We start from the raw sequence: 11,034 nt of genomic DNA on the forward strand, positions 1-11,034 counted from the left end.
AGTTTCAAAGAAAATAAATAACAGAACCTCTCATTTTCTTAAATGCCACTGTGTTATTCCACTTCAAAGCCACATTCAAATACTTGAATAGCCAATATTTTTCTTATCTTGAAGGATCCAGAGGAAAAACTGATTTTGATTTTGAAGTTATGGCTTTATGTTATAGTTTCTTTTTCTACGTAGTTTCTTTTGTGGGGTTGGAAACAGGCTATTTGCCAGTTAATGGATTTATCATGAATAGCAAGTCAGTAACCATTAACTCAGGGCAAATATTATTTATCATCTATAAATGAAACATCCAGGTATTATAGATAGTACTGCAGGTGATATTGGTTCACAGTAGCCTGACTGGCAGAAATGATAGATTAATTATAAATTTGAGGTCTCCAGAATAACATACCAGCATATCTTATTGTCAGAGCCACCATTGATAGAGTTTTCAGATATCCCAAAAGTTTCCTGACTCTGAAAACTGACTTAAGCTCTTTTTAGTTTCCAGTGTAATTGCTGAATCATTATTCGAACCACTGATTATTGAGCCCTGATGCTATCATTACTGATCTGAAGTCTTCAAAGTTTTCTCGTTACCTTGTAATTTATAATTTTCTTCTAAGCTTCACAGGACTTTACCTTTAAGTTCCCATTTAAGTTCCCAGATATATTTTAAATTTTTGATCATAAGGTAAAATATAAGCTATTTGGCGTTGTATCTTAAAATCTTTTATCCTGTGGACTTGAAGTTAATTGATTAAAAAATGTTTAATGTTTTAAAATTATCTAGGTATGTTCATGATCCAGAGTGCGTGGCAACAACTGGGGACATAACCGTTTCAGTTTCTACATCGTTTCTGCCAGAACTCAGCTCTGTCCACCCACCCCACTACTTCTTCACATACCGAATCAGGTGAGAGATGAAAATGGGGTGCAGCCTGTGAATATGTTGTTATTGCCCCCTTTGACCTGGTCCATCAGACACATTTTGAAAGACAGCCTTTTGCTGAGGTGTGATAGAAGGTGGATAACAAACTTTTTTATAACCTAGTATAATAATATATCATTTTATAAAGTATAATTTTATAATCTAGTGTAATCCAGTACCTTGAGTTTACAGTAACCTCCAAGTTACTTATTTCATGCAAAAGTTCTATGTTTAAAGAATTGTGCCAGTGAGGTAGACACTAAGTTATAATCCTCACGAAACCTCACTATGAGAGTTGCATTTAGAAGCTATCAAATCGCTTCTTGGCCTTTTGGCTAAGATCAAGTGGAGAAGCTATCAAATTGTTCAAGATAAAGCTATGCATTTTAAATTTCACTGAGGCTGCCTGTATTGATTAAAACTCTAATAAATATTTATCAGGTGCTGCCCGTATATCAGCCATGGTGTTAAGCATTGGATTTGGTTAAATAAAAAACAAACACTAAATTCACTTTAATTAGATGTAATTTGTGCTGTGACATAAAGATAACTCACTGTTTTAAAATATTAAGGATACTCTGTTTTTTGATGTATTTTTATATAATTTATGATATATTACAGATATTTTAAAAATACACATACATGCATATATACATACTGGAATTTTTTTACTCTGTATTCTAACTGGGGAGCATCCTAGGATTTTGGTATTATGTGCAGCCTTTGATAGGTTCAGTTACACATGTACAGATGGTTGTTATTGTAATTGTTTAACTTACATCCTGTCTAAGATTGAAACGTGCTTAGAATAGTAACACTGACTCTTGCTTATAGGGTACTCCAAATGAAGATAAGAGACAGCAGATTCCTAGAGAAAGTGGGGAAACAATAGTACTGGGAAAGAGTCAAAACGTAATCCTAGTAACTGTTTGGTGACATTTTCCTTTGAGCTTTCTAGAAGTTAAGGAAAAAAGGAAAATGTCTTCAGTCTCATTTTTTAATAACAAATTTTTAAAGAAAATCAGAATTTTTTATTGCACTTTATTCTGGAAAGCATTTTTTGTACATTGATCTTTTTACTTGAAAAGCAGAAAATTATCACCACCAATGTGTTCGTAAATTTTTATGTTCCCCATTGTTGATTCTTACGGCAAGTCAAGTGTGCAAATTGAGTAAAGGCATTTCTGTGGGAGAGTCAAGCTAATCGAGCCCCTATCTTTGAGAATTTACAGAGATAGATGGTTAACACAGACTTTAGTCTAAATATTATACCTCTTAAGCAAGAGAAACCAAATCAGGCCAGATTGGTGTCTCTCCACCCCATTCCCTTCTCCAGGATTGAAATGTCAAAGGATGCACTTCCTGAGAAGGCTTGTCAGTTGGACAGTCGCTACTGGAGAATAACAAATGCTAAAGGTGATGTAGAAGAAGTTCAAGGACCTGGAGTAGTTGGTATGTATGTAACTCAGGATTTGCTTTACAGATCAGTTGCCTGTAAGACATTTTGGAGAGCATATATGTGATATACAGCTTGGAAAAGGCATGATGTAGTTAGTGGATAAGACTGTATTTTTTTTTTAATACTTATTTATTTAAGAGAGAGAGACACATACACACAGAATGAGTGGGGGGAGGGGCAGAAGGAGAGGGAGAGAAAGAATCTCAAGCAGACGCGCCTCTAAGCCTGGAGCCCAGCACGGGCTCAATTTCACCACCCATGAGATCATGACCTGAGTCAAAATCATGAGTTGGAGGTTTAATGGAGCCACACAGGTGCTCCAAGGCTCTATCTGTTAATAGTTGTGTTTACAGCGTGAAAGATATCATAGATTCTGGGCTTCTTGTAACTCCCATTCTTTGCTTCATAAATGTAATGTGTAAAGATCATTATTCTATTAGTTTATACCTTAAACATGAACTTCTCTAAAATTATAGCAGACAAATATTCAGGGGTTGATTTTTCATTCTGTGGATCACTTGAGTTCCTTGTGTCGTAGGTTTGTCTTCCTTTTTAAGTTGGATAATTATTCACTATCGTGTTCTGTAGAGTTACCAGGAGTAATAGGGCAGAAAGAGAACATACATTTCATATCAATCATCTTTTTGAAATTTGGGGGAAATGTTAAAACCAGTAGCACAGATTCTTATTTGTGGATTTAATTATCATTAGCTCTGATTGTCATTGACCGTCAGCTTTTTACATGATTTTGATTATTGGGACAGTTTAGATCTTTTTTTCGTAATTGTGCATTTACTTTAACATAGTTTATGTAATCTCATAGAGGACATATCTTATTTGCTGTAATGAAGCCCTGAATTTTATACTTTGGTTTCTTATTACTATTTTCTCTGCAGGTGAATTTCCAATCATCAGCCCAGGTCGGGTATATGAATATACAAGTTGTACCACATTTTCTACAACATCAGGATATATGGAAGGATATTATACCTTCCATTTTCTTTACTTTAAAGACAAGATCTTTAATGTTGCTATTCCCCGATTCCATATGGCTTGTCCAACATTCAGGGTGTCTATAGCCCGATTGGTGAGTTAAACTTTCCTCTGGGACTGATTTCCATGACTTTGTAGAATTAACTCCACAGAGGGATTTTGTTGATTAGCCAGACAAATGGTGTATAAATGGTTTTCCAGAGAACCCTAGAGATTCGGAGGAAATATTGTGGGGGACCATGTGAATATGTGGGGGTGGTGGATAATAAGTAAGTTAGACTCCATACACTTCAGTCAGAGTAACTCTACTCTGCTTAGCTGTTTTTTGTTTGTTTTTTTTTTTGTTTTTAATGTCATTTTTCTTTTGAGCAGTTTTCGATTCACAGATAATTGAGCAGAAGGTACAGAAATTTTCCAAATACTCCCCACCCCCATGCACGCACAGACATCCTCAACATCAGTCTCCCACCAGAGTGGTATTTTTGTTAAACCTACATTGGAACATCATAATCCCCCCAAGTCCATAGTCTACATTAGGGTTCACTCTTGGTGTTGTACGTTTTTTGGGTTTGGACAAGCATATAATGACACGTATCCACCATCATAGTATCATGTAGAGAGGTTCCTGGTTTTAAAGGTTCAGCCTCTTTTCCACCCTTTCCAAAAAGAGTTCTGTGGCGTAATGAGAAACGCCACACTAGACCAGTTAGAATAGGCTTTATTTAATTTCATTAAGATTAGAAAAGCAATTTCTTGCAGTGTTTTTGCTAAAAATACCAGTTTTGTAAAATAATACAGTTATTGTAGAGAGACTACTAAAAGTGCAAGTCTACCCGTTAAATCCTCTGTAGTCCTCTCTCTTTGGGATCATTTCCTAAGTCAACTCGGTATAATTTTTAAATCTCACTTTTAGGACTACTTATGATAATGGCAGTACCCCAATCTTATGGATTATAAAACAAATGAAGAGAATCATGAGGCCCCAGCTATACCATAGGGATAAAATATGACTCGTATACCAAGAATATGACAGAGTGGTAGGTGTTGAATGTTCAGAAAGGGCCCTCTGGCTCCTGGGAAGATGGGCATAGGATTAATCTGACCCAGAGCTGATACATTCCCAACCCCAGTTTGGAAAGAGAAGGATGATATGAGACTTTAGGTCATAATGCTTGCATATCTGGTGAAAGGAATCTACCCTCTGGGTTTGGAAGTGAAGTTTAGCTTCCCTCCCAGTGCAGGAATGCTTTCTACTGTATATTTCTAGTACCAGGAATTTGTTACTTCTTGTAACAGTCTCTTGTTTTTTACTAGTCCAGTTTCTGTCTGAGATTGGTTTCATCCATGAATGTTCCATACAGCTCATTAGTGAAGCCATCTGGGGCTAGAGTTCTCTGTGGGAGAGTTTGAAATAGGATTTTAATTTCTTTCATGTATTTCCTACTTCTTATTTCACTTTTGGTCATTTGTGTCTTTCAAAGAATTTGTCCATTTGTCTAAATGTTGAATTATTGGCATAAAATTGTAATAGTCCCTTGATATCCTTTTAATGGCTGCAGGAACTATAGTCTCATATCCTTTTTTGCTCCTAATAATGGTAATTTATATCTTCTGTTGATGGGTTAACCTAAGGGGTTATCTCTTTCGTTAGTCATTTGAAAGAACAACTTTGGGTTTCACTGGTTTTCTCTATTGTTTGCTCATTTTCTATTTCATGGATTTCTTCAGTTTTGTTTCTTTCTCTCCTCCTACTTTGGGATTTATTTGCTTTTTTACCAGCTTCTTCAGGTAGAAGTTTAGATTATTGATTTTAGGCCTTTCTTTTCTCTAAAGCACTGTTTTGACTGTGTTTCATAAATTTAGATGTGTTGTTTTCATTAACATTTAATTCAAGATACTCTTGGATTTCCCTTGTAATTTAATTTTGATCTGTAACTATTCTAGAAATGTGTTAAATTTTCAAACATTAGGAAGTTTTCCAGTTAACTTTTGTTTACTGATTTCTAATTTTATTATGGTTAGAGAACTCATTATGTGTAATTTCAATCCTTTTAAAGGTTTTATGTCCCAGCATTATGGTCTATCTTGGTAACTAATTCCTGTGTATTTGAAAAGAATGTATATTCTGCTAATTGTGGGAATATTAGCCTATAAATGAAAGTTCAAATGAGTTGACTGTTTCTCAAGTCTTCTATGTATTAATTGATTTTTTTTTTTTTTTTTTTTTGGTCCTTGTTCTCTGAAAAATGATTGTTGAAATCTCCAGCCATAATTACAATTTTGTCTATTTCTCTTTTTAATTTTATCAGCTATGCTTCATGTGTTTTGAAGCTCTATAATTATATGCAAATATACTTAGAATAATTATGTCTTTTTAATGAAGTTCTTTCTTTTATTATTATGAAATCTCTCTCTTTGATAATATTTTTTGTCCTAAAATTGCTAATATTTCTGACCTAAAGTGTAAAGAATGTTGAGGTTTGTTTGGGTTGACAGTTAAGTTACTATGAGGTCAGCTTGATCCTGTTGAGAATTGTTTTTAATGTTTGTTAGGATAGGTATAAAGTAGTCTTTAATATAGGACTGTAGTTCTCAAACTTTTCAGTCTCATGGCTCCCTTAAGCTTTTAAAAGTTACTGAGGACTCCAAAGAACTCTTGTTGATGTGGGCTATATCAATATTTATCATATTAGAAATTAAAACTGAGAAATTTTATAGTATTTACTTACTCTTTTTTTAAAGTTTACAATTTTTAAATTTATAATTTTAAATTATAATAATAAACTCATTACATGTTCAACCCTCTTAACTATGTTCTTACTTATTTGGAGTTTTAACTTCCTCCCAACCACAAATAAGCATATAAAATCTTGACCTACCTAATGGAAAATGTTTCTCTCAAGCATGAGATATCAATACAAAGAAATGAGAATTCTGGACTTAACTTCTAATCAACATGAAAGAGGCAGTGGGGATTGTATTTGTATGGTGTTGTATTTGTATTGTAACTTTCCTGTTGAAATATTAGTTTTCTTGATATGGAAACTGAATTGTTCTCCTTTTTTTGTACCCTAACCGTATGGTAATTATTGTACTTGATACTTCCTTTTGCTTTATACTTTGAATGTCACTGCAAAATATACTTTTGTTTGGTCTTTAGCCTTTTCTTGCTCTAGGTGGTTTGTTGTTTGCTTTTGGACACTTTAGAGGTTCCTGCTGCTTATTTATTTCCATTCTTATCTGTGTGTGCCTCTTTCCATCTGCTGCTTCTATATGTACACTTTTATCTGAGAGCATCAGCAGTCTCCCTCTTCAGCCACACTGACTTCTTTAACTTCTTTTTTCAGTTTTCTTCAAAAAGATGACTAATGATCATACTACCTGAATTTAATGTTTTAGAATTTCCTAAGCCTCCCCCCTTGCCCCTTTTGAACCTTCTACTGAATTTTAAAGTCTTCATTCCCTAGATTAAAAAAAAAAACAAACAAACAATAAAAAGAATGGAATATCATGTCATATTTATGTATATTTTCTCTGATTGTTGTTAATGTTGTTGTTATTAGTGTTACAATAAATCCTAAGTGACAATCCTTTGACAACTCCTAAAGAACAATTTTTTTTCTCCCACATTAATTAATTTGCTTGCTCAGCAAGTATTTATTGAGTCCCAACGAGGTGCTGGGGAAGACGCAGTGAACAATACAGCCAGAGTCTGCCTTCGGGGATATATTATACAGCACACTGACTCTAGTGAATAAATACTGCATGGCATATTTGAAAGTTACTAAGAGAATAAATCTTAAAAGTTCTCATCACAAAAACACATTCTGTAACTATATACAATGACAGATGTTAACTGGACTTACTGTGGTGATCATTTTGTAATATATATGAATATCAAATCATTATGTTGTACACCTGGAACAAATGAATGTAATGTTGTATGTCAACTATACCTCAATAAAAAAAAAAAGAAGAAGAAAGTTGAGGAAATTAACAAAAACAAAAAAATCTCTGCCTTGAAATTTACATTCTAGTTAGAAGAGACAAGGATAGCAAATATCTGGTTATACCAAGTAGTAATAAGTGCTCTGGAGAAAAATCAGAGTAAAGCATATATAAGGAGTGTCTGTTGGGTTCTAATATAAAGAGCTGTCAAGAAAGGCCTCGGCAACATTTGAGTTGAGACTTGAAAGAAGTAGAGGGAGCCAGGGGGATATATGTGGCAGAAGGATGTTCCAGGTGAAAGAACAGCAAGTGCAAAGGCCCTGAAACACTGATGTTACATAAATATACTAATGCTTGGCATGTGCGAGGAACTGCAAGAGGTCAGTGTAGCTGGAGTGCAGAGGCCAGGGGAGAGAGTGGTTAGAGATAAGATCAGAGGGGTAGTGAGTGCTGGATATGTGATGCCATAAAGGCCTCAGGAAAAGAACTGCTGACAACACATCCCATGTTTCCCAATAGTTCTCACATACCAGCTAGGTGCTCCTTGCTGTTCAGAACTCTCTAATATAGCAACTCCTCTCAATTAAGTCTTCAAATGTACAAGAGGGGAAAATTGACAGCAGATTAAGTCAAGACTTCATTAGAGACCCTGCTTAAGCAGAAGTGAAGTTTCCATGAGATGTTCAGATACTGCATGTTAAGCCTCATTGTTGCCTGCCCTATTCTGAGAGCCTTGAGCAAGTTGATTTCAAAGTGCCCCTGGTGGTTGAATTGAAATATTCACAGTGTCTTCATAGTAGGAGTTCAACAGAAGTCTATTAGACTTCTGACAATACATAAAAGTTACCAGTAGAGGTCATACCTTATTAATATTTTGGAGTCCTCTTTTTGTCAGCATTTAGATTAATAAAGAATGTTACTTAATACACTAAAATAAATCCAGTAAAATTTTATCTCGGGTTGTTGGAAGTGGTCTGTTGGCTGCCTTGTACAAATTATCAACTGGCATGTAAAATAGAAGTACTGTATTAATGAAATAGATTTACCATTAAAACCACCTCGAGCCTTTTAAAAATGGGCTCTACGGATGTACATTCTAGAATCTTGCATCAGCATGTTCATTTATGAAAATATACGGTTCAACTCTCAAAATTCCTATTTGGCATGTCCTGTTGTTTAGATTCTAGATAAATGAGAATTTGCATAAAATAAGTATAAAAAACTGATGGAAGTTCTTATCCAAAGATTGTTTTCTCTTTCAAGGAGATGGGTCCTGATGAGTATGAAGAGATGGAAGAGGAAGAAGACGAGGAGGAGGAAGACGAGGACGATGACTCAGCAGACATGGACGAGTCTGACGAGGAGGATGAGGAAGAGAGGCAGAGGAGAGTCTTTGACGTGCCCATTCGCAGACGCCGCTGCTCTCGCCTTTTTTAGGGTGGCCATCCTGATGGAAGCACTGGCATGAATCCAGTTGTTAAAGAGATTTCCCAATAATGTAAATAATTAAATTGTTCTCCACATATAGCAGGAAAACTAGCACGAGATACTGTTCCAGGCCCTGGGTTCTATGAGACACCACGTTAGGAATTGGATTGTTTTGGTTTGCTTTGTGTTTTGAGGTAGAGGAGGAAATGGGAATCGTTTTTTCTCTCTCTCTCTTGTAGCAGTCAGAGGGAGCATACTTCTCTAGCGAAAGAACAGACATTTCCTAGTTTCACAATATTTTATACTTCTACAAATACAGAGATGGGAGGGAATTGTTTTGAGTGAGGATTGAAAACGGTAGCAGAAATACCTACACAAGGAGAGAGAGAAACTATGAATGATTCTGTGAAAAGACTTCTTGCAGTTGTGACTTATTTAGAAATGAACAGAATTTGTAATTAGGCTAATCCATTTAGTGATTACTATATATTTTGTACTCACAGGGAACTAACTACATAGCTTGAATACTAGTTGTTTGTCCTTTCTTAGACAATCTGTCCTTGAATTTGAAATTTTCATCACTACAACCTTGAACTTAAAGTCTTCATCACTATGACCTTGGCCTTGCATTTAGTCTTCAACTCTGCCAACCTCTAATTTAATTTAAAATCTTCAACATGACAACCTTGAATTTAATTTAAAGTCTTTAACGCTATGACCTTTATCATACCGTTCACAGATGCATCATTTTTGAAATGTAGTGTGTAAAAGTATTGTGTTGTTTATTAACAAGAGTCTTCACAATGTCTCATGTAGTCTGAATTTGTAAATACTGCTTCCTGTTTCGTTTTTCCTTTATACACTTGACTGTCTAACTTTGTGATAAGTGACATGAATTTTATGTTAAGATTAAGTATGTTTTCCTGAAACATGGATTTTTTTGTAATTATATAATTGAGAGTTTGGAATGAAATCCTCCAAGTGGCAAAAACTCACATTTTAAAAACGAATTTTGGTTCTGATCCTGTATCTTGTGTAATTGCCTATTTTCCATAAACTAATACTAATCAGCCTTTGCTATCAGGATGGAAAAGGAAATCTAAATTCATTGTCCAGTACTTTTTTTTTTTTTTCCTTAAGATCTTATTTATGCTCCCTGCTCACAGGGTTCCATGCCAGGACCCTGGGATCATGACCTGGGCCCAAGGCCAACACCCAACCAACTGAGCCACCCAGGAGCCCCAAGAATGTTTCTTTTGTAGGGAAAACTGTAGGAAGACAGAAGTGTATATAGGATTAAGCAACTGCCCCCAGGCACCATGAAGACCCTTTCCTATTGGCACATGTCAGAATGTTCTGAAATGGAGTAAGTAGTTCCTGCGTTTTAAAATTTTATCATCAGGCTACCAAATCAATCTATTGTGCTTATCTTTCCTTAAAAAAAAAAAATCAACCTACTGATTTTTTTTAAAAATAAACTTTCCCAATAAATGAATAATTTAAAACTAGTTAAAATTGAAAGTTAAAGCTATTCCCAGGATTCCTTTTGCTTCTTTGTCTTTTCTGGTTGATCTCTCCTCTCAATTCCCAGAGTACTCATGATTCCCCAAATCTCCCCTGCAACCTCATTCAATTCTTGTTCCTTAGAATACTTCAGACTTATATATCCTCTCATCTAAATACACATTGTCTTAGTATGTTGAGTGAATGACCTGTCCTTCATACCAAGGTGTGATGGATTAGTTAATAACACGCTCATGTGTTACTTCATCAGCAAGAATGTTTTCACACATAGAAGGGCTCTAACAGTTGGCCAGTCTACCCTTTTGTAGAGCAAAGGCCATTTCTGGTTCTGAGGTAAGACCACCACCCATCTTTGACTCTTTGTCTAAAGCTTGATGTAGCAATTAGGATGAGACCAATACCTAAACAGCAGCAAATAGCTAAGGGTTATTTTTCTCTGTGAAAAGCCAGAGGTAAGTAGTTGAGGACTGATACTGTGGCCCAGTGGTGTCTTCATTCCAGATTCCTTCCAGATTTCTGTTCTGCCATCCCTAGCACAGGGCTTTAATCATAGAAGTTTACCTCGTGGTTGCAATATAGCAGCTACAGTCATATTCTATTCCAGAAATAGATGGATGAGGAAGGGTAATGAGAAAAGGGACAAATTAAATGGAAAGTAAAATCAAACATAGGGCTGGAGGGGTAAACGAACCAGGTCTCCAGCAGTGATGAGGAGGATAGAGAAGGGAGGCAGGGGGTATTTAACACTGGCAGCATAAAGACC

At 35.5% G+C, this 11,034-nt stretch overlaps 1 protein-coding gene across 1 annotated transcript in view; it reads left to right on the top strand.

Moving 5' to 3' along the window:
• The window catches only part of FBXO3 (F-box protein 3), a 32,186-nt gene extending 22,335 nt beyond the window's left edge, over positions 1-9,851 (top strand). The window contains exons 8-11 of the mRNA XM_004755958.3: positions 782-904; positions 2,256-2,371; positions 3,275-3,465; positions 8,583-9,851. Of these exons, the coding sequence (XP_004756015.1) occupies positions 782-904; positions 2,256-2,371; positions 3,275-3,465; positions 8,583-8,756 (604 nt within the window). The 3' untranslated portion in view covers positions 8,757-9,851. The remainder of the gene's footprint in view (positions 1-781; positions 905-2,255; positions 2,372-3,274; positions 3,466-8,582) is intronic.
• The last annotated feature ends 1,183 nt before the right edge of the window (positions 9,852-11,034 follow it).

The sequence above is a fragment of the Mustela putorius genome, unplaced genomic scaffold (assembly GCF_011764305.1).
Source record: "Mustela putorius furo isolate JIRA1106 unplaced genomic scaffold, ASM1176430v1.1 tig00003859_pilon_pilon_pilon, whole genome shotgun sequence".
NCBI lineage: Eukaryota > Metazoa > Chordata > Mammalia > Carnivora > Mustelidae > Mustela > Mustela putorius.